Raw genomic sequence first — 25,198 nt, 5'->3', positions numbered from 1 at the left:
TTCTCCAGCAGATTCCCTTCAGGCTGGGACTGGAATACTGGCTCTCCTGAGTCTCCAGCAGAGGCCCACTCTGGAGATTTTTGGACCTGTCAGCCTCCATAATTGCATGAGCCAATTCCTTATAATAAATCTTTTTATATAAATACACTTAAATCCTATTGGTTGTGGAGAACCCTCCTTAAGATGCTGTGTTTAAGGAACTGATTATAAAAGAAACATCTGGATCCAAAAGTATCAGTTCTTCTATTGCACCAAGAATGGTCAGCACTTTGGAAGACAGGATATGAACTTAAAATGATTGGGGCTAAAATGGGCAAGTTCAAGGGTCATAGGACTTTCCACTGCACAAATTATGAAAAAAAACAAGCTGAATAAACATAAGAGGCAGCCACGGTTACTTGTGTAGTGATATCAAAAGGAAGTAGAAATTATAATGGATCAAAAACATTACTACAGAGTTGTTTCAAGTAAGAAGGAATGACACTGAGATGGATAGTATGGAATATAGTATTAAGAAGATAAAAGCTCATTTATTATTCAATTATTGAAAACATTTCCTTGATACAGACTACGCCAGGCATGAGGGGTACACACATTAATAGGACAAAGCCCTTAATCTCAAGGAATTCAAGGTTGAGTAGGGAAATAACTTGTAGACCATTCATAAAATAAGATGATGCAGAAGGCACTACTGGAGCCCAGGAGGGGATGCTAAGCTTCACCTGGCTTCCTGATCCTCCCCTTTTATTATCCACCACCCATATCTGTGCCTGCTAATCTTGGGCCCAGTGGAAATCCTTAAAAATGAGAAAAAAAAATTACACTTTTGCTTTGAGGGAAAAAAAAATTCCCCTTCAGACATGTGTGAATTCTATACATAAGATAGGTTCATATCATCACTGGCACGGAACCATGACTTTAACTGGAAGTGGAAGAGGTATCAAGAATTAGGTGAGCAGAAAATGCAACCATTGTAAAACAGTGCACAGACAGTAAGATGAACTGAAAGAGGATTATAAATCTTAGAGTGAAAGTTTTTATAGGTCAGAGACTGGAGTGTGGGAAAACATTCCACTCGAAGTCAAGAGACCTCGAGTTTACGTCTGACTGGTCCCCTAAATGGAGGCATGATACTAAGCAAGACGCAGACTCCTCCTGCACATCAGTAATTTTATCTTTGTAAAGACTGAACCAGACTAGACAGTTTCTAAGCTCTTTCCGGTATTAAGGCCCCAAATCCTTTGGTTTTATAATTTTCAGGGTGCAAAACAGGGAGGGAGAAGTTAAAATTTATCTTATATAGGTAGAGACAGTATTTTGAAAGTGGAAGTTAGAATACTGATTCCAAGTCTGAACTCAAGGAGTGATTGCAGCAACAAGTGGTGTTTTGAACAAAAGCAGAACTCTTTAGGATTAACTCTATTATAGTATTTGTTCTGTCAGCCTTGCATTTGATATAATGGTGCAGCTCTAGGCTAAAATGCAGTGCTCAAGTGTCTGATACTAACGAGCGAATTGGAATTCATAAAAAGTTTACCCTTCATTAAGAATCAGCTCTGTGTGGTGGACATAGAGGATTTGGATCTCAGCCCCAAGCTTTAGGTTTGACTCTTTGCTGGCTTTGTGACACTGCCCACATCCGCTAAACACATTAAACCTCAGCTTCCTCACCTATAAAATGATATGAAATAATGTCTGCCTCTCCTAGGACAAAGAACTGCTAAGATGATCAAATAACCGCACGTTATGGTGTTTTCCGAGGGCAAACTTACTTATTTTTGCTATGTAATTAATCACTGCATGACCTTTGTGGACACAATATACCAGTTAAGAAATCAGATTTGGCAGTTTGTATAACAGATTAATAGTGTAAGTGATAAAAGAAAATCTCAATTATTTTATTTCAAAAATGATTAATCAGCGTAACATTTCTTATTCCCCCTTTGGAAATCCCTAAAAACGAAAAAGAAAAAATTTACACCTTTGCTGTGGGGGAAAATAAAAATTCTCCTTCATACGTCTGTGAATTTTATTTGTAAGATAGGTTCATATCAAAAGTCTTTTCAAATGTTAAAACAGAATTTGTGTTTTCTAAGCCAAGTTCTCTTAGAAATAATCCAGTGCTCTAACAGAGTTATAAAGTGAAATCATAATAAACAGAAACAGAAGGAAAATAGTGCTAGAGGAAATCTGATGAGATGTAGCATCAGTGAACCAAGAAACCATCCGAACCAACAATGAACAACCTCACCCACAAAAACAATCACCCTAACCCTTATGTTCTCCATTCAGGAACCAGAGCCTCCATCCTCCCGTTACCACGGGGTTATAAAATGTTGACATAAGCTTCAGTTTAGACTTTTAGTACTAAAAAGTCGTTACGTTATGCTCCTTTCCAAAATACTGCTTAGAAATAACTTTGTGGGTGTTACTAATTACTTGATCTCACTGAACTCTAAGTGCCCTGTAATGGTGAAAAAGCAGACATTCTAGAAAACTGGAGTTATGAAGCAGGTTTGAATGTTTCAAAGACTAAATTCTGCTTCATCTTCATTTCAAAATTTGTTTTATGAGAAAGGAAGCATGGCACTTACACTTGGCCCACCCCCATGCATCTTCAGAGCCCGCACTGTTGCCACCAGCACCACGACGTTGGGTACCAAGCCAGAAGCCCGACACTTGATGTTGAAGAATTTCTCCATTCCAATATCAGCACCAAAACCAGCTTCAGTTACTGTGGAGAGTCAAGTTGGAAATTTGCTATTATCCTCCTGAAAACAACAGTAGGTTTTGACAATCGTTGGTAAGATTCAATTCAAAGGATGACAGATTCCCCTCCACTTCAAGGGTTACTATACACCACTGCATCCTGTTCATATTCAAAGGGGAAAAAGAGTCTCCCATACTTTTAGAAAATATTCGACACCCCTACATTCCATAAAAAGATGACTCTCTACTCTGCTTCACACTACTCTTCCTTAAGGATTCACTGCCCTGGCCAAGATTTTTTTTTTCTCCAGTAGAGAAAGTCAACGCAAAGCTTTTCTTAACATAGATGGGATTTTCAACTTTTTAATCAGGTTCCAAGTTGTGTCAAAGAACATTGCTAGCATGATTACCACAGAAGATCTTTCCTTACTCTTTATAACATACATACAGAATCACTTATTTTAATGCCATCTGGCCATTCCTATTGATGGACAAAACTGAAGTTAGCTGAGTGGCTTAAGGAGGCTGATCATCAGGCTGGATACTAAGATAGCATATTTATTTCATAACCACAGAGGGCATTCATCTTTAGCCATCCCTCCCCCTGCCCCCAAATTGTTGGGATGTTACGGGTGCAGCTGAGAGAATATCTAACACTGCCTCTTGAGATAATACTCCTGAGACAGTCAGCCGCGGCAGCATCTTCGTACACAAAGCAGGTCTCTGGACCAGCCACACCAGCAGACCCTGGGGGCTAATCAGACATGCAGGCTCTTGTGCTGTATCTACCCCAGAACTATTGGATCAGAACCAGTGAGATGAAATGCCCATTAAAATTTTAGAAGCACATTGCTCCAGGAAAGGAATACTACTATTATAATAGAAAGTAAATATTTACAGAATATTCACTATATAACTCACACTACAACCAAGGTCATAATTTATGGCGGAGGCAGGAATTGGCAGTAAAAAAAAATTTACTAAGGTAAAATAACCATTTAACATGTGAATGAATGAATATATTTGTCCCCAGTGTTTGCTGAACACACACATTTTAATAAAAATTAAGGAAATAACAACAATAAAATGTCACCCATAATTTCAGACGGATCAACCGGCTGTTCTAATTCCTTATGGTTTCCTTTCTGTACTTCACACGCCTATATAATTTGTATAAAATAGGTAGAATTTTGTAGTCTGCTCTTTTACTATAAAATTATCACAGAGTTTTCGCACTGTACTACAAACTTTCAAAGTTTATGACTATAAGTGGCAGCTTATAATTTTGTTAAGTTGATACACCAAGATTTGCAAACTTGTTCCCTCTGTTATTAGATGTTTGGGTTGTTTCCAATGTAAATGATGCTGCAAAATATCTGTGCATATGGGCTTTAACCTCTTTGAAATTATATTCTTGGAATAAGTTCCCAAGGGTAAGAGAATGGTGCCAGAGGATATAAAAATTTTTTATGACTGTTGATACGCTTCTGACAAATTGAAAAATATTCCTTTGAAAGTATTCAATTTGGAATGAATGTAGCTACAAGTCATTTTCCCCCTCTTTATTATATTTCCTTTGTACAAGTGATGTAGCAGGACAATTTAAAGAAGTAAAAGACATTCCTTTTAATACAGTATTTGGGACAATTCTAGTGATTTTATTAGTGTGGCCAATCCTCTGTATCCACAGGGGATTAGTTCTAGGAGCTATCATGAATACCAAAATCCGAGGATGCTTGTAAAATCCCTTATATAAAATGGTACAGTACAGTGAATGCAGTCAGCCTTCCATATCCGACAATGCAAAGGGCTGATTGCATTTAAAGGTCAAAACCAGAGAAGACTGTTGACAATAACAAACCCTGTCTCAGTGGTACCCCTGGTAACACCAATGTTAACTTTTGCGTGGTAGTGGTGTGCTGAGTTCTAGAAAAGGAATATTCAGTTGAATCTGTCAAAGGTCATAGACTGGGCTCTAGGTAGGGAAAAAGATGGTAATAACGCCATTAATATCAGATTAGAGGCGACTGTTCTTGCTGATGAGTATCACAGACAGACAGACAGACAGACAGACAGACAGGGGGATCCAGAATCCCTCGCAGCTGTACAACCTTTATGTGAGTTATTGAACCTAACTGAGTCTCAATGTCCTCTTTGGACTTGGGAGCATTAAACGTGGTAACACACGTAAGGCACTGAGTGACTACTTTTCGGTGCATAGAGAGCTCACAAAAATGGTCAGCATCATAATTACCAAAAGAACAATTCTCCCACTTGCTAGAAATCATACTCAATTTTTAAGCATTTGTTGAATCCCTGCTATGTCTAGGCATTGTTCTCAGTGGTAGTAGCCCAGTCTTGGGGTCCCTAAGCTCAAGCACTCTGAGGACATGGGGGAGAGATGACCTGCTATGGAGAGGTGCCTTCTGCCCGGGAGGTTTGGAGGAAGGTGACAGTGGAGTCAGGCAGGGAGGAATGAGTAGCATTTCTCCAGGCAGAGAGAGAAGGAACTGGGTGATGGGAGGGAGACGGGAAAGGGAAGGAGGGGTGGCGGACGAAGAGATTCACAGATAAAGCTGAGAGCAAGTGCAGAAATCAACTTTTCAAGATGAAGAGAAATGGTCTGTGAGGACTGGAGAAGGCATTACTTCAACCAGCAAGATTTGTTCTCTGGTTGATGAGTTCTGGGGAGTGGGAATTCAAGTAACCAAAGTTTTACGCTTTTTATTTTTAAATGCTTTGGTATTTTGAAAACAGTTTAATACCACCCTATAGTTGGAAGCGGACTGCTGTGTACATTTTGCATAACGGAGTCTGACCAAGTGATCTCTAAGGTCTTTCCAACCGGACGCACATTTCCACTTGAAGCCCCCTTGTTAGACCATAAACTTGACAAGGACGGGGATCATGTCTGCTGGAGAGGTTAACACTGCAAGGCACACAGCAGGCACTGAATGAATGTCTGTATCTCCAAGCCAAATACGCGGGAAGAGAAAGTTTCAAAACACTTGGTCACAAATATATAACGCATTTCATTTACAAACATTTAATTCCTTTGAAAAAGTTGCACACTCAAATTCTAACTCTTTTCTTCCTTAACCTTCACATGTAGTCACCGAGTTCTCTGACCTCCATCAGCTCAGTAACGCCTAAGGGAAAAACTCCAAGTTCCCTAACACAAAACCTAAGGCCACCCTGATGTAACTTCAAGCACACACCTCTACCTTTATCTTCCTGGCTCTCTGCCTCAAATTTCATGCTTTAGTAACACCAAGCCTTCCTGGAGAGCCCACCCCACTGTGTGACTTGTCATCTCTGTCCCCTTCCCCCATCTGGAATGTTCCTCTCTCCACTCTCCCTTCATTGCTCACACCTTAGGTCAGATGTCTCATTTCCTGGAAGCCTGCTGCGATCCTCTCAGGCAGAGGAAGCTACTCTTCTTCCTCTCCTAGCCCTCTGCTTTGCTCCCTCAAGGGGCCCACATTCATCTCGGGCAACCTAAATAGACCTAAGTGTCATCTCCCACAGGGAGGGCAGGGACCATATCTTATTCATCTTTGTATTTCTGGTACCTCACATAGGACCTAGGGCAAAAGGTGAGCGAATTAGCAAAGAAGAAACTATCAGAGAGGGAGAGCCAGCGGTGATCTAAAGTAAAGGCTATTGGGAGTGGGGAGGGTATAGCTCAAGTGGCAGAGTGCATGCCTAGCATGCGCGAGTTCCTGGGTTCAATCCCCGGTACCTCCATTTAAAGTAAATAAATAAACCTAATTACCCTCTAGAGATAAAAATAAATTAAAACAAAATAAAACAAACCAAAAAACAAGGCTATCATTCAATGGAGATAGGTAGCCAGACACATGAAATAGAACTGAACACAATAGCATGTACTTACATTTCTCTGTCATAACTCTTTCTTTCTTACAATACCAAAACAGTTTTAATAAGGAAATTATTGGTAATGCACAAAGGTAATTCATATCTGATAAAGATATGACCATCTCAGACGTATACATGGGCTAGCTAAGATTATTTCATATTTTAAGAGACAAGTTGGGGAAAAAGCATAGTAACAAAGAGAACTTCAGTTAGGGAAGGAAACAGGATGCAGTAATAAAGGTCCAGGACAGCGGCTTCCAAATGCAAAGGAAATACGGAGGCAAATAATGTGAGGAAAACAGAAGGAAGTGCCAAGTTCTCATACTTTGAAAATTGTTCGGAAATACTGCACATCATCCTTTTTATTTGTTTTCAAATATCAGGCTGCTAAGGGAAACGGAGTGTATGGAAAAGGTGTGCTGATGTGGAGTCAGCAATTCCAAAAGTAAGGACCGCTTACTGTGTCATCAACAAGTATGAACTTGGACACTGACACTGTGGAGTGCTGGGAATCTGTAGCTTGGTCCCCAGGGTTGGGGGGAGGGCGGGGTCTGGCTGTGAGAAGGCGAAAAGCCACTCTTACTGGCAAGTTCCATTTCATAGACAACTCCTGGGAACTGTCAACATTGAAAACCTGTAAATTAAGTTTTCTTAGGGATCTGAAAGAAGCAATTTATCCCCTTACCATCTTCCCCACTCCCTATAAAATTTAAAAGGAATACAGGCCAAGGAATTATTTAATGGTGATTGTAGTACAGGCTTGTTCTTGAGTCACGAAGCAAGTACATCTACTATGATTTAGCATTCCTGAAAAGCACGTAATGGAGGCTTCTGAAAGCTGCATGTTTTAAAAGGCTTGCAAGAAAATGCACATGCCACCACAATTATTTGTCTTGGCCATCTCTCCCGGTGGGGGGCGGGAGGGGTTACGGCTGCTCGTGAATGGAAACAGGAAAACGCTGACTGACAGTCTTACTGTGTAAGCACAGAAGCTATTCGATAGTGGTTTTGTAGCATGGCTTGATTCAAACTTCGAAACCCATAATCTGCCCAGAAAGGAAGTCTCACAGGGCCTGCTTTGGGAAGGGACTGACTATTTGCACAAATACTGTTAGTAACCTGCACAGGAAACAGAGCTCTGGGTTCAGCTGGAGAGTAAACACCAATACTGAGCAACGTCGTGGCTGGATATCCACGCAGATCTGCTAGGACACCCCGCGTCACAGGGTATGAACCGAATGGGAACAACAACAACAAAAAAGGGCACATTTGAAGTCTATGAAATTCTTCAATGAGGCACGATTTTTATATCTAAATTATTCTACCACGTCCCCAACTTGCTGTACACAGTGAAGTCGCAAATGACAATTAGGACTCAGTTTTGTTTTTTTTTTTAAAGATCCCACTGCAAGATGGTATGGTAGGACTCAGATTTTAAAGTAATCACTGATCTGCTAACTAAAAAAAAAAAATTAACATCATGACATCATAGGCAGGCTTTATAAGATACCGGTTCATGAAATTCTAGTGCTATGAGGGAACGCATTAGGGACAAATACCCTAACCTCCTTTGGGTTCCTATGTGCCAGGCAAGCTACTTTCTTGAGATAAAGATGCAGAAAACCCACTATGATGTCCCAGGTTCCTGTGATGCCCAGCCCAGAGCTCTCCTTTCTGTGTTACACACTCTCTACCATTAAAGCTGAAAAGCACTCTTGATTAAACATATACACTGGGACGTTGTGCTGTACACCGGAAACTGACACATTGTAATTGTACTTCAATTAAAAATAAATAAATAATTTTTTTAAAAAAGAAAAATACACACATCCCAGAATTTAGGAACGACCTTTGTTTCTTTTCATTCAATAATTACTGAACCTCTATTACCTTGTCTGACATCTAAGCACTTATCAATGTGCCCTTGTCTTCACTTAGTGAGGAAACAGTACATTTCTAGTACATTTTGAACGTGACAAAGACGAGAAATCATTAGCTAATGACAAGAGAACAGGGAACATCTTTCCGACCTTTCCCTTTCATTTTTTTCCTGCCTGAATTCCCTTCGGTACTTTAAAATATTAACTTAGTTACCAATACGTCAGTAAATTTGCATCAACTCTCACATTTCACATTTCTTTCTGGATGATCTCATGGTTTAGTACATTTATTGAACCCATTTCTAGGGAATCACAATCATAAGTGCAGCTCAGTGGTTCTCAGCTGGGGACATGTGACAATATCTGGAGTCACTTTTGGTTATTGTAACTGGCATCTAGTGAGTGGAGGCCAGGGATGCTGCTAAACATCCCCTAATGCAGAGAAAAGCCCCCCCACCCCAAATTATCCACCCAAAATGTCAAGAGGGAAAAGACAGTCTGCGGTAGTTCCAGCATGGCAAAAAAGTCTCGTACTTTCTAGATACTCTTCCTGCAAGTGTTACAAGTCCATTCAATGCATCAGAATAAAAGATTGTACAAGATTACTACAGGAATGATAAACTTGTACACCGTAAGATACTGAAACGTGAACAGAAATTCCACTCAGCACAGTCTGACGTGCTGCGTCAACGATGCGTTTGCTACAACATGGCAGCTCCTGGTGATGAAACGTAGTGTCTCACTGGTGACTGATGTTCCAACTTCGTAAGGAAGCAGGGAACACAGGACAGCACAGGTGCTGGCAATGAACCGTTTTACTACTAAGAACAAACATATACGATGGGGAAAAGCCACCCCATCCTGTCTTGTCCATGTCTCAACCCATCCTGCAGCATTTCTCTAACTCAGCTGCTTGGCAAGTTGTGCACCGAGATGAAACTCTCAACACCTTACCATTTTTGCACTATTTTGATATCTAAAATGTAGCTCTAGGTTCCTCTCTGGGACCCCAGGCTTGTTTTTTAATTGCAGTGTGGCCCTGCTGTGATAAAATAAAGTGATCTGCACTCTTCTCCATTATATAAATTAAATTCTTAGATCGATTCATTTAGGGACACAGTGCTCAGCCCTGGGCAGGAGCAGGGAATATACTGGTGAACAAAGGAAAAAATCCCAGAGAGGAAGCTCCAAGGACCAGTTCCATCTGGGCTTGGGACCCAACACCAGCAGAAACAGGCCAGCGGCAGTATTCGCTACCCTGTCATCTGGCCTCCAGGGAACTAAACAGTACCCTGGGGGCCGGGGGGCTATTCACCACCTTTCACTGGATGAATCAGATCCCAAGACTTGTTCCCAGCCTTCGGCCAGGCGTCCAGCCTGCAGCACAGGTTGGGGAAATGAGCGGCTCCAACTCTATCTTAGGTTTTCTTTTCCAAACTGTGTGTTCCCGTTACCACCACGAGCACACAGTGGGAGAAAAGGCCACAAAGACTTTAGGTCTGAAATTCTCATTTTTGCTTTTACATGGAGGAAAACCCTCCTTGGACCCTGAGATGGAGTTAAATCGAGGCACCAAAAGTTGTCCTTGAGTTTCTGGCTACTTGATAAGCTTGAATGTGGTCGCCATCACAGCAAATTGAATTTCCACCTTGAGATGTCACTAAGGGGTCCTGTATTCCATGTGTACTCAGAAGATTAGAATTTTCAGATTTCATGGCCACTTCATAAAGGTAATAATTTTTTTCTCTCCACGATACATGCAAAGAACATATAGGTCAAACACACAACATACTGAGTCCCCATTATTTTGGGATAGGAACTTACGGGCTGTTAGAGGTCTCATAGAAGAACTAGCCTTTGCAATCAGCTTTGCTCAAACTAGGTCTGAGATAAGAAATATGTCTGCACAGGGTAGATTTTGCCAACTTGACCCTCAAAAGAATCTCTTGTAAACAGAGGGAGAAATAAAACTGTAGCTTTCATTCAATCAGCATTTTACTTTCTCATGGCAAATCAGAAATAAAAATAAAACCTCTGTACAAGAAGAAGTAAGGTACATGGTGGACTAGGCTTCGCTCCGAAGCACCGGGGGCTATAACTCGTGAACAACGCTAAAGAAAATGGAAATTGGACTCTCCAAACTGCCTTCTTCTGCGCTATGTAAACACGGCTATTCACTGCAGCTGTCTGCAGACCAACTCGGGGAAAGTAGAGTTCACAGTCACAGAAGCACATGCAATCTGAACTGGAGCTCAAGGTGGACTGGCCTTTGAGGATTTTAATTATTTTTTCAGTGACTAGAAGGAGACTAAACAAACCAGGATGAATCAGTAAATGACAAGAGGAGCGCCGAACTGTTCCTCCAGTTTAAAAAAAAAAAAGGAACTTGATTTAGAACGTATTAATTTTGAGGATCCAACTCATCTTAAGTCTGTGAAATTTTACAAAAAATTCAGTCCTTTCTGCTCTTTCGGATTTGTCTATTTGATTGAGGATCCTCTTTGGTTTTATTAAATGTCTCAGGGGCAAATTTCCATCAGGTATACAGATTCACCAGGGCACACATTGGAAAGAAGAAACCAGTAAAAAAAGAAAAAAAAATACCTAATACTAGCATGTGCCTTTCCTCTTAGTGTTTTGGTGATGGCAGCGCTGACACACATGAGGGGAAGTCTGGTAGTCGTGTGGAACGTGTGAGAAAGTGACTGGGGATATACACGGGGAAAAGGAAAGAGAGGATAAGCGAAGTACACAGGGGACACAGGTCCACTTGAACCATACGTTTCTGGTAGGAATAAAACCTTTGAAAACATGAGTAATGTCATTCAGATGCACTTTGGTATCAGGGCCCAGAATTTCCTTCCTCCAAAGAATTGGGTACAGACACTTGGTTCACATGATTTGAACCCACTGTTAATCATCTTGTTTCGCAAAATGATTTTGATCAAAGTGAACACTGATTTGGGGAGAGGGGAGTTTAGATGAAAATTAAATCATACATGTTATTTTTTTTTAACCTCCCTATGAAAATCCAACTGAATTAAATTCATAAATCTATGATCCAAATAGTTCCCATCTTCTCGTAGAGATTATGAGCATTTGTACAATGGCAATGCAGTGACCAGGGTTTTAACCCTTCCATTTTTAGCAAAGAGTGGTGTCCCAAAGTTCTGGCTAGATGCCCGGATTTCTGGATGATCACAGGGGGCGGAGCTGTTCCCCTGGAGCTTTTGAGAGCTGGATACCAGGAAATAACTTGAAACCAATTCCAAAAGGCTCTGCTAATAACATGCCTTAACCTAAAATAATGGAAAGATGAAATAGACCATTTTTCATCAAGCAGTTTATGAAAACCAACCCAGGGAGGAAAAAAGTATAAATGTCAAAAGGCAAATGTATTTTGTCTTAAAGATTCCCAGAAAAAAAAACCCAACATCAAAAACCTATGTTAGCTTCTACTATGAGTGTAGGAAACCCAGCAAGGGAAACCAAGATTCTCGAGTTTGAAAACTAATTAAATCTACCAGCATTCCTAGTATGACAACTTCTATTACAGAAAAAGAAACTGAGACAGAAGGGAAACATCCTAAACTTGAAAGTTGGATGATTCTGCAACGTCTTTAATATGATCAGGCAGAGCAGGGATTTTTGAAGTCAAAGTGGAGACCCATTAGTGTTTCACAAACCAATTTACTGGGTTTCAACCAGAATTAAAAAAAGAAGAAAAAGGAAAGAAATAGGATAGGAAATATTAGGATACATTACATATGATAAGAGAAAGTAGTCTTGTTTCCTGAGACATTGATTCCATTTTTGCACACATATGCATTTTGTAATATAAAATGTATTTTATGCTCTGGGTTTCAGTCAAAACATCCAAGAGCCACTGGCCTAGACTCTACTTTGCAGATTTCTTATCTAGGAAGGGATGAGATGGGCTGGCTGGTTTTACAGTCATGTCTAGCCCTATGGGTTTTTAAAATGATTATTCAAGCTCGGCCCCATTCTGCTCAACATTGGTATGAACAGCACAGGTAGCTCACAAGGAATGATGGCCCTGAGCTCAGTGTTCTGAGCCATTATCATTTTATTTAGGGGCACAGGTGCGACATTACTCTCATTGCTCCAGAGGCTCTATTTTGGGGCGTGGAGGCAGGAACGGTCTAGACAGTCCTTCTTTCCATGTTTCCTTCAGTGTGTCTGGTACGGACACTACATTAGACAAGCCCCAATTAATGATAGCAGTTTTCACTTCTATCATTTCAGTTTGCACATAGATGCTGATTTTGGGGGGGGGAGTAGGGGGAGGTAATTAGGTTTACTTATTTATTTATTCTTAGAGGAGGTACTGGGATTAACCCCCGGACCTCATGCATGCTAAGCATGCACTCTACCACTTGAGCTGTACCCTCCCTCCCGGTTTGCACATAATTTGAGCATTATGCAGTGTTTTCTTTCTCTGTACAATAGTAACTCTGGGACTGAAGTCAAGGTTACATTTCTAATTTAGAAAAGATGTGAGATTTGCTCCAAGTTTTGCTGATGAAAAAGCTAAAATTTCGGAGGCTGAGATGTGGCCTTAACTCTTCCATAGATGCCCCAAAGCTATGTCACTGAGGGTAAGTGAGGGAGGGTCTAGTCAAAAGCTCCAGACACTGATTTAAATCAAGACATCAGATACCAGTATGTACGTCAGTTTGCAGAGAAAAGGATATATATGTATGACTCCTGCTCATCTGACTTCAGGAACTGTTCTCCCTCTAAATTCTATCTCCTTTGTATATGTGCTAAACAAACAAATGTTTTTTGAAGACCGAAAAAAAAACCCCAATTTTTATAGTTCTACATATTTTTAGAATTTGTCATGAAATTATTGCCTGACATTAAAAAGTAAACACAATCCAGTCAACCAAAACATTCATGCAATTTTATAAAACAAACAAAAAAGGATTAAACAATGAGGGTGGGGTGAGGATCAAAAGAAGGTACTCAGATTGCTGGTGTCTAAACAATGAGGGTGGGGTGAGGATCAAAAGAAGGTACTCAGATTGCTGGTGTCTAAAATTCAGAGTGTTTGTGTGCATAAACACTTTAATATATGAAAAAATTAATAAAAAAAAAACCCCACCTCATTCATTAGGACATAACTGAACACCTCAGTGGGGAAGAAGGAGCATTTAGTGGATGAATAAGCCATCCTCAGTGCCCCTGGAGAGCAGGCTACAAGGGGAACCACCGAGAAATCTCACAGTCTTGTTCATTTCTCCCAGTTGCAGAGAGAGGTCTTACCAGGGCTCAGTCTGCCTCATCCCTCAAATCAGCTACTGTTCACATCTCTACCTCCCATCCCAAGGGAAATGAAAGGGCATGGATGGTTGGCTACATACAACCACCACTCCTGCTGGAAAGTAACGTAAAACCCCTGACCCACGAAATATAGACCCATGACTATTAATGTCCAGATTTCGTGCTAAAAAAAGTAAAGACTTGACCACATACTAACGATAACTGCCAATTGATGCCTCTAGCCTCAGCCTCTCTCCTAAATTTCAACCCATATTTCCTTCTTCTCCCTACTCCATGCATAACATGAATAATGTTAAAATTCTGCCACAACTGCTTACTGTCATTTTACAAAGAAGTAACACAGTGCAGGCAGCGTTGAAGTCTACCCTCACATGTGGGTGCCCAGTTCAGCTCGCTCCCTTCTTCCCATAGTCAACAATTCTTATTAACGTGGTGCTTACCCAGGCTATGTTTTCATTCTTTTTACACATGTCCAAAGGCATAAACAAAATACAGTGCCGCCTGTATGTTTTCCAAATGTGTTAGACTGTATTTACAATTCCTCTATCTGCCTTTTCACTCAGCGTTGTGTTTCTGAGATCTTACCTCGTGTAAATGCCCAGGAGCAGTAATGCTGGTTCTATAATACCCAACTCTCTTACTGCAGACTAACTGAGTCCTTTCCTGGGGGGCAGAGGTGGGGGGAGCATTAGATAAGCCTTTGACCTCTCCCTCCCCTCACTTACTCTCTTCAGGAAGGTGGAATGACTTATCTGATGAGAGGCGGGCACTTTGGAAAGAAACTCCATTTTCAAGTGAAGTCTTGGTAACAATAACTCTACAAAATCATTCTGGAGGTCCTCATGGATCAGAAACTTTACGCTCTTCTCTGTGACTTCTAAGGACATTGAAAATATACCTCCAATCTATTTCTTCTGCCATATCTCAGCTAACTGAACTAGGGTGATTCCCTGAACACATACCAACCTGTCTCCCCTCTGTTCTGCTTTACTAGACTATTCCTAACCTTTCTTCAAAACTTCCCTCAACTGCCATCTTCTCAAGGGAGTCTTAATGGAACCACTATTTTAAAATTGTCAATTTATCTCGACCAGTCATTGAAAGCATAAAATTTCAGATCAGCGTTTACTCCCCACCAAATGACTGCATTCAACCATGAAATTCATCTTCCCCACATGTCTTATACTCCAGCTAAACCCTCCTTGGACCCAACAACGCCTTCCCGTCCACATGCATTTGTTCGTTTTATGCACTCTGCTTAGAATTCATTCCTCTCTGACTCTGCATGTCAAATAACTTCAGATTTTAAGACAATTTTTCCTTTAAAAAAAAATCACAATAGTATAAGACACTAACTGTAAAAATTTCATGAATACCAAAATGCGTAAAGAATAAAGTGAAAGTTACCATGACCCCATTTCCCACAGATGAAAAAAAAGTAATCATTTGATATACTTCTTATATATCTTTTCACTGCATATAGATACTTACTTAATAATTTTTAAAATACAATAAATATATTGTAAATATTATTTGGCAACTTGGTTTCTTTTACTTTGTATATCTTGAACTTCTTTCCAAGTTCCATACATGTCTATTCTTTTTAATAACACTGATGTTATACCAGTAATACCATATTTTTTTTCCCTTAAAGCTTTAGGTTTTAACTTTCACATTAAAAATTTAATCTATCTTTATTTTGAATATATTGTGACACAGGGCTCTAAAGTTTATGTTTCAAAATTAATAACCATGAAAAAGAATGTGAAAATGAATATATGTATGCATATGTATGATTGAAACATTATGCTGTACACCAGAAACTGACATATTGTAACTGACTATACTTCGATAAAAAAGAAATGCCATTTGCAGAAATAACACCAGTAAATAAATAAAGAGCTTTTAAAAAAGTAAAAAAAACAACAAAATTAATAACCAAATGTCTGAATATCATTTAATCAGTAACACATCCATTGGTCACTGATTTGAAATGTCATTTTATCCAATTATTAATTCTTACATATGATGGAATAAGTCTAATTAAGGACACTCTGGGGTGTTCTTTTGATATCAGTTTTGTTTATCCCTCTTTATTGTTATGGCAGTATTATCTTATTTTGACATGCCACCCCAAAATGTGTGTCTTTGGCACGAGGATTATTCTATGTTCATTATTCCTAAAAAAACAGAAGACTCAAGAATTCTTTCTTTTTATTTCTTCAACTGCCTAGAAAATTTTAGATAAAGGGACTGGTTCAGGAAGAGATCACCAGAGAACGACTAATTAACATAAAGAATATGGGCTAGGTGTGGTGGAGGGCCCTCGAGACCAAAGTCTTCTCTGTGTCCCCATGTCTTTGCATAACCCAGCAAACATCTGCTTTTTCATCTTCCTGTGAATTGCCTTCCTTCCCTGAAGTCTCAGACCCCCACCTGCCTCTCCTTGGTCCAGGATGACACATACGCCTCATTTTACCTGATGGTCTTTAGAATCTCTTACGTTTTGATAGTATGCACATAATTAAAGTTGGTTTTTCTCCTGTTAATCTGTCTCATGTCTATTTCATTATTAGGCCAGCCAGAAAAACCTACAGGGGCAGAGGGAAATTTTTCCCTTCCTCAACATGACTATACACTATGGTACAGTACAGCATGGCACGGCAGAGCACAGTAATTTCATAGAAATTTGCACATTAGTTTGTCAGAGGAATGATGATTAATACTGATTATTCCCATTCAAGAACATGGTGTGCATCTCACCAGCGATTTAGATTCAAGAGTCTTGCTCTGTGTCTTTCAATGAAATTTTACACTTTTCATTCTATATGCTCATTTCTTGTTACATTTATCTCTAGGCATTTTATAGCCAGGGGACACATATGAATAGGATATTTCCCCCTTTGCAGTATCTGTTTATTGCTGATATAAAGAAAAACTATTGTATATTCACATTGCATCCAAATATCCAACCAAAACCTTTACTACTTAAAATAAATTCCTTGAGCTTTTTAGTTATACAATCATGCTGTATATAAATAGTGGAAAACTGGTCACTTCTTTCCAATATTTATACTTTCTTATTGTTCTTGTTTTATTACAATGGCTAGTATTTCCAGAATAATGATGAATGGTGATCATCATAAACATTCTTGTCATGGCTTGAATACATTCATGTGGCGTGAGGCTTCACTGTTTAATATGATGCTGATTGTGAGTTACTTCTTTACTCCATTTTATTTTGAACTGGATACCCAAGCACTTTGTGGCTTACTCCTTTTAAAACTCGGGTAGTTTTTAAAATGGGTATTACTTGTATCAAAGCATTAATGGCTCAAAGAACATTTATGGTTGAAGCTAGCAAGAAGTTGAGACTTTCAGAAAGCCCTAATAATCCAAATTTATCTCCCTCCTCAGAAAGGTAGAGAGGTCCATGCAATGATACGCCATTCCTTCAGTGATGGCCAGTTTCCTTATGTTCCGTATTCAAAATTCTATTGTTTTCTTTGTATTAGAAGAGCACGAACATTATATATCAAACATTGCTAAAAGCTTAAAATAACTTCACATCTATTTTCTAAACTACAATTTATATACTCGGAGAGGGTTATTGGGTTCTCTTCAGCATCCTCAGGCTGAAAGTTCACAGCCAAGGTGGGGTTTAGCAGCCATAGAATATAAATTTAAAAGTCACTGCACAGTGGATATTTTTATTTTTGATCCTCAAAAAGCCTATGCATTTTTGAATCATTTTATGTTAACTTTCATAGCACTGATGCCTGTAAGACAGTGTTTTGACAGGGTCTTATTTTAACCGCACATTTTACGATGGTGAGCAGAACTACATTATGAGCATATTATTCAGAATATACAGAGATCATAAGTAGGGACAGGCTAGATATCTCACTGAAAATAAATTTGCATCTTGCAGCACACAAAGAAACAGCCAGTGTCAAGTTAGACATTCCTAAAGTTCAAAACTCCTTTCCAAACTGTTTACCCTTTTAATTACTTTATTTAACTACTGTCTCAAAAAACCACAGAGCAAATATGCTGATATTCACCATAAAAAGCCGAGAGGAAATTCAGACATGTTTACAAGTAGAGAAGTTATTCAGTAAACTTGTGTGTATTATTAATTTTTCATTAAACAAACCATTTATTTAGTGCCAGTGATGCGCTCTGCACAGGGCTATGGGATGATGATATGGAATGAGAGAGGCATTTAGGAAGTAGCAAAGCACAGTGCTCAGAGCAAAGGCTTGGGGCTGGGGCTTAGGCTCAAATCTCTGCTCCCCCCTTGCACTAGCTGTTTGCTTTGGGGAATTACTAACTCACTCGGATGCTCAGTTTCCTCATCTGTAAAATGGGGTTGGGTGGGGAGATACTCTGGTAGCTGCCTACTAGGGCTGGTATAACACACGTAAATATATATATATATAAAAACACGTAGAAAGCACCCAGCAGGATGCCCAGCACACAGCAGGTCCTCAAGAGGAAAGGTAAACTCATCTATGCCAGGAACTGCATGTGCTTTATATGCATCATTTCTGTAAAGTTGCTTTATATGTTAGGTCATGTTATTTTCCCCAGCTTTACAGACAAGAGAACTGGGGCAGGGAGGGGCTGTCAGCTCCCAGTGGATAGCACCCTAGGGGATATCTGGTTGGCTCAGGGACTGGGAGGAGCTGTTGGCATTTGGAGGGTGGGGCCAAGGTACTGAAGACCCAGGATACAGGATACAGAAGAGTCCCACAAAGATGTGTTCTCTGCCCAACACGATCTTCCCTCCCGTCTTGTAGTTGGAAAACCTGTTTATGATTAGATGAACCTAGAGCCCACCCCCAATCTGCTTTACGTAAACACTCAAAATCAAGCTATCAACATGTACCGAATTTTTAAGGAATGCAAACAAGCACGCACGTTGAGGGAAGGTTAATTTTATTTTCTCTGGAACTTTGCCAAGAGATGTTCGGTTTTTCAGAAACATCACATCACCAGTGCCAATAACCACTTGTGATATGTGAGTTGCCGAAACACCCCTGACCCTTCTGCACTCGTGCAGTCCCATGTACCAATTCTCATGTGTGTGCAAGCACTGGACCGCTCAGAAAATCTTCTAGGGAAGTTGAAATAGATCTCCTAATCAGTACATACTGAAATAAATATTGTTACCGTAAAATACTTACACAGCTAACGCATTACGTTGTTTTTTGAAATTATATGTAGGTTATAGTACCTGAGTTGTACTTCAGGATAGTCAAGTGTTGGGTGTTAAAAGAGGTAATGGGTATGCTGAGTTTGAGAACACATTAGGCTACGGAATTTGTCCAAAGTCACAGCTGGTAAGGAATGGGGCTGGTATTCGACCCTGTTCCAGAAAACAAACCTTCAGCAAACATACTTGAAGTGAAATGTTAAAAGCTTTCTCTCTGAGATCGGGAACCAGAAGGGAGAGCAGCTCTAGGAAGCTGGAAGTGTTCTATTTCTTGACCTGGGTAATGACTTCACGTGTGCTTACAACAACACATTAAGTTCTTTATTTTATGTTTTATGTGTACTTTGAAATAGATTTTGAAAACAAGAAAGAAAGAAATATTTGGAGATGAACAAAAGGCCGACCTAGGCTATTATTACTCAAGCTGGGCAACTCTGCAGGTCCTAATTTTTTCCCCATTATGATTACTTTCAAACCAAGTAAGATTTAGTAGGCCTATAAGACAAGATTGTACAATCTGGAAATGTTCATGTTTCATAAACCTTAAAAATGTTTGTATACCATCCAATAACTCCATTTTCTATGAATCTATCCTAAGGAAAAAGAACAAAATAAAGAGAAAAAAATCCATAATGTGCTAAGATGTTCACTGACCACATGATAATAAAGTGGAAAACAACTAAATAACCTGTAAATACAGGGAATTGTTAAGAAAATTCATTTTTATAATGGAATTATTATACAATCAATAAAAAAAACACTCATGCTATGACTAAAGGGGGAGGGGAAGTCCTAGGCACAGACGAAAAAGAAAATGAGAGCGGGAGGAAGGTGAAGGTGGGGAGAGAAAGGAACGGGTTGGGTGAGACAAAAACTACACTGGTTTTCTTCACATGATGAGCTTATGAATGTCATCTGAACTTACTGCACTTCCTAAATTTTCTTTAATGACTATGTAAAACTTCAGTAATGGGGTATATAAGAACTGAAAAAAAATAATCACAAACCTAAAATATCCTAAATACAAAATAAAGTTACTTGAAAATGGAACTTTAAAACTTCCAGATCAAGATGGAATAGAAGGACGTGGAGCTCACCTCCTCCCATAAATACATCAGAAATACATCTACGTGTGGAACAATTCCCACAGAATACCTGCTGAGCTCTGGCAGATCTCATACAATCAAAACGACAAGAAAGATCACCATGTAACCAGGTAGGACGGAAAAACAAACAAAAAGAATCAGGGTGGGGACCTGTGGCCCTGGGAGGGAGCTGTGAAGGAGGAAAGGTTCCCTCACCCTGGGAAGCCCCATCACCTGCAGGGAGATTCGCTGGGGCTCGGAGGAGAAAGTATAGCAGCTGGTTTATGGCAGGCAGATCAGGGACCAGCACTGAGGGTTTGTGTTACCTCGCTGCACCCCAGCCTGAGGGGCTGCTGGAGCACTCAGGGGCTAGGTGGCTTCAGAGGAAAGGCTTAGGGAGAGGGCTGGGGTTGGCTGTGCGGAGACAGCCTGAAGGGGCGGGAATGTGGTACGGACCACAACTGGGAGTGTGTGCAATGGAGCCTGAGTCTGCCATTAAAAGCCCCATTGTTAACGCATGCAAAGGGAGGGGCAGGACTGAAGAGAAGGGAACACTCCCGAAGTCCTTCTATGAAGCCACCATCACCTTGATACGAAAACCAGTAATAATACCAAAAAAGAAAACTACAGGCCAATATCTCTGATAACCATAGATGCAAAAATTCTCAACAATATATTAGCAAACCGAATCCAACAACACATAAAAAAGATCATACACTGGGATTAAGATGGAGTCATCTCATGGTCATAAAGATGGTTCAACATACACAAATCAATGTGATACACTACATCAACCAAAGAAAAGACAAAAACCACCTGATCACCTCAACAGATGCTGAAAAAGCATCTGATAAAACTCAACATCCATTCATGATAAAAACTCTTACCAAAGTGGGTACAGTGGGAGCACATCTCAACGTAATAAAAGCTATTTATGACAGACTCACAGCCAACATAATACTCAATGGTGAAAAGCTGAAAGTTTTCCCGCTAAAATCTGGAATAAGACAAGGACGCTCACTCCCACCACTTCTATTCTACACAGTCTTGGAAGTCCTTGCCAGCAATCAGACAAGAAAAAGAAGTAAAAGGAATCCAAATTGGAAGGGAAGAGATAAAACTGTCACTATTTGCAGATGACATGATACTACATACAGAAAACCCACACAAAAACTACTAGAACTGATAATAATTTGGCAAGGTAGCACAATACAAGATTAACATACAGAAGTCTGTTGCATTTCTTTATAATAACAATGAAATAACAGAAAGGGAAAGTTAAAAAAAATCCCTTTTAGTATTGCATCAAAGAAAAAAAACCCCAAAAAACCCACATAGGAATAACCCATCCTGAGAATTATAACATATCAATAAAGGAAACTTAAGATGGTTCAAAGAGGAAAGCTATCTCATGCTCTTGGATTGGAAGAATTAATATTGTTAAACTGGCCATATTACCCAAAGCAATCTACAGATTTAATGCAATCCCTATCAAATTACCCAGGGCATTTTTCATAGAACTAGAACAAATAATCCTAAAATTTGTATGGAACCATAAAAGACCCAGAATTGCCAAAGCAATCCTGAAGGAAAAGAACAGAGCTGGAGGCATAACCCTCCCAGACTTCAGACACTACTACAAAGCTACAGTAATCAAAACAGTATGGTACTGGCACAAAAACAAATGTACGGATCAACAGAACAGGACAGAGAGCCCAGAAATAAACCCACACACCTATGGTCAATGAATCTTAGACAAAAGAGGCAAGAACATACTATGGAAAAAAGAGTCTCTTCAGCAAATCATGTTGGGAAAGGTGGACAGCCACATGCAAATCAATGAAATTAGAACACTCCCTCACACTGTACACAAAAATAAACTCAAAATGGCTTAAAGACTTCAATATAAGACATGACACCATAAAACTCCCAGAAAACATTCTCTGACATAAATCATACCGGTTTTCTTAGGTGTGTTCCCCAAGGCAACAGAACAGTTGTGTTTTCTATCATCAGGACACAGATAGTCTTCATTTGAAAGGATGCATTAATGTTTGTGAAGGTTTGACCCCTAGCATCTTAAGCTGGTAACAGCAGTTGGCGTCCGCTGTTTGGGGCCAGAGTCTGTGCTTTTTCCAGAATGACTGCACTTCAGTCTGAGAACAAGCCTTGATTTAGATAAGGAGAAACCAAGATGTGGGGAGGTTATGCGACCTACCCAAGGTCACCCCCAGGGCACAGCAGAGAGCAGTTCAAATCTAGATGGTTGAAGCCTGCAAACTAACACGTGTGGCTGCTCTGAGGAAAATCATCTATATTACCTGGGTTTTCAGTATTATAGCAGAAAATGACCAATAAACCAGAGGGGCATCAGAATGAACCCTCCCCCCCAAATCAGTCTAACTTAGTATTATTCTAACTAAAATCCTCTGGAGCACTGGAAGATCAGGTTGTAAAGCTCTGGTGACCTGTAATTAAGAAATACTATTCCTAAGTTTTTTAAAAGTGTATGAAAATAGTTGATATATACAAAAGAATATATGTAAGTTAGCAACAATCACTAAAAAACCTAAACATCAATAACCCAAATTCAGGATGGTGGGCACTTCCGGTGGGAAGGCAGAGAAGTTGGAATCGGGGGGGCGGGGTGGGCAGCGGGGCATGACTTCTAATGATTTCCTATCCCAAAAGCACCACAGAGAAAAACAAATGGAAACTAGGCTTCTAAAGTGGGCAGAAGACCTAAACAAGCAATTCTCCAATAAAGACACACAAATGGCCAATAGGCACATGAAAAAATGCTCAATATCGCTAATTATCAGAGAAATAAAAATCAAAACTACAATGAAGTATAACCTCACACCAGTCAGAATGGCCATCATTCAAAAATCCACAAAAAATAAACGCTGGAGAGGGTATGGAGAAAAGGAAACTTTCCTACACCGTTGGTGAGAATGTAGTTTGGTGCAACCACAATGGAAAATAGTATGGAGATTCCTCAAAAGAGCAAAAACAGACTTACCATATGATCCAACAATCCCACTCCTGGGCATATATCCAGAGGGAACCTTAATTTGAAAAGATACATGCACCCCAATGTTCATAGCAGCACTATTTACAATAGCCAAGACATGGAAACAGCCTAAATGTCCACTGACAGATGACTGGATAAAGAAGTTCTGGTATATTTATACAATGGAATACTACTCAGTCATAGAAATAATAAAATAATGCCATTTGCAGCAACATGGATGGACCTAGAGACTGTCATTTTAAGTGAAGCCAGAAAGAGAAAGAAAAATACCATATGATATTATTTATATGAGGAATCTAAAAAAAAAAGACAAATAAACTTATTTACAAAACAGAAAAAGACTCATAGACATAGAAAACAAATTTATGGTTAATGGGGGAGGGGTTAGTGGATGGGAAGGAATAAATTGGGAGTTCGAGATTTGCAGATACTAACTACTATATATAAAATAGGTAAATAACAAGTTTATATTGTATAGCACAGGGGACTATATTCAGTATCTTGTAGAAACCTATAATGAAAAACAATATGAAAATGAATATATGCATGTATATGTATGACTGAAGTATTGTGCTGTACACCAGAAATTGACACAACATTGTAAACTGATTATATACTTCAATTAAAAAAAAAAGGCTTCTAATTTAAAAGTCTGTTACCTTATTACATTAAGTTCTACAGTTACTTAATACTCGGTTTTGTTTTTTCTTCTGAAAAATAATTCTAGACAATTGCCATCATCACGTGCTCCTTTTTCTGCTGAGCCAGATCATAATGAAAGGCCTTTACCGCCTGTTATCGCTACTTGTGAAGTTCTTTCTTCCTTACCTCAAAAACATTTCAGGATTAATTCATATTTAATGAACATATTAGCAATATAAACAAGGGATAAACTGAAAGTATTCCAGGAAAAGGTCAACAAATTCTATTCAAACTGTCTTGAAAAAAAGAGAAAAGTAAAGACAATGTGGAATCTGATCATAAAATAAAACCCTTTCTTTTCAAAGTTCCAAGGGATCTTTTATGAGAAATACTCGGAACTAGACAACATAAGAGCAACATACGCAGTAAGAATAGTGTCCTTTACTTTTCCAGAAAGACCAGGGATCACTGGTGAGCAAAGCTCAGGATCAACAGGAAGGGTCGGGCTGAGATGACGCTTGGAACCCTGCTAGAAGAAAAGCTCGCATCTCTGCAGTGACAAGCATGCGTCCCTTACGCTCTGCTTCCTTGGGGAGACAGAGTGCCAGGGAAAATGAACTTAAAAGCTGTTCCTGAGGCAGAGGTCCCAAAGCCAACAGCTGACCAGCACATGTACTGGCCTTGAGCACTCATTTAGCTCTCTTGAGGCTTCTCAGCCCTTTTTTAGGGCCGGAGTTGACATGCACCTCTGAAAGAATCATGGAGGAAGGAAAGTTCCACATATTTTATGGCTTAAGAAAAAGGGACACCATATATAAACATAAATTCTGAGATGATTAAAGGCTTAAATGTAAGCGCTAACATTTTATGAACCAAGATCGACGACCTTTATGATTCCAAAAGCTGAAATCATAAAGAAAAAGGGATGGAAAGAGGAAAAAAAAATTACAACAGACACATTGAAAAGGTAAGCTATATACAGTAGAATACATTTATAACAGAATGGCAAAGGATTCATATTCAGAACATACAAAAGATGTTATAAATTAATAAAAAAGAGATACATAGCCCAAAAGAAAGTGGGCTCTGAAGTGTCCGTAAATATGCTTACACTCACGACTGTAATAAAGTACCATTTCACTACCACTAGATTGGCAACTTTGAAAATCTAACAATACAGATGTTGAGAAGAGTGTGGAGAATCAGAGATCTCATAAATGATGGTTAGTAATATAAATTGGTATGACTTTGAAGAACAGTTTGGCTTTATCTACTAAGATGATCTAAAGCATCCTTATCACCCCCCAAATCTCACGCCAAGGCACAGGTCATAGAAACACCTTTGCACATGTTCTCAGAGACATAAACAAGAATGTTCCGGGTAGCATTATTTGGGACAGAACACTGAAAGGACTCTAAACTAAATGCCCCTCAGTGAAGAAGG

General features: G+C 39.5%; 1 protein-coding gene across 2 annotated transcripts in view; it reads right to left on the bottom strand.

The window, feature by feature from the left end:
* Positions 1 to 25,198, bottom strand: part of MTHFD1L (methylenetetrahydrofolate dehydrogenase (NADP+ dependent) 1 like) — a 167,372-nt gene that overhangs the window by 67,088 nt on the left and 75,086 nt on the right. For both annotated transcript variants that reach the window (XM_032485168.1, XM_032485170.1), the window contains one exon: positions 2,595 to 2,734. In XM_032485168.1, coding sequence (XP_032341059.1) covers positions 2,595 to 2,734 — 140 coding nt within the window. The remainder of the gene's footprint in view (positions 1 to 2,594; positions 2,735 to 25,198) is intronic.

Source organism: Camelus ferus, chromosome 8, assembly GCF_009834535.1.
Source record: "Camelus ferus isolate YT-003-E chromosome 8, BCGSAC_Cfer_1.0, whole genome shotgun sequence".
Classification (NCBI taxonomy): Eukaryota; Metazoa; Chordata; class Mammalia; order Artiodactyla; family Camelidae; genus Camelus; species Camelus ferus.
This window is presented reverse-complemented; position numbering and strand designations above follow the sequence as displayed.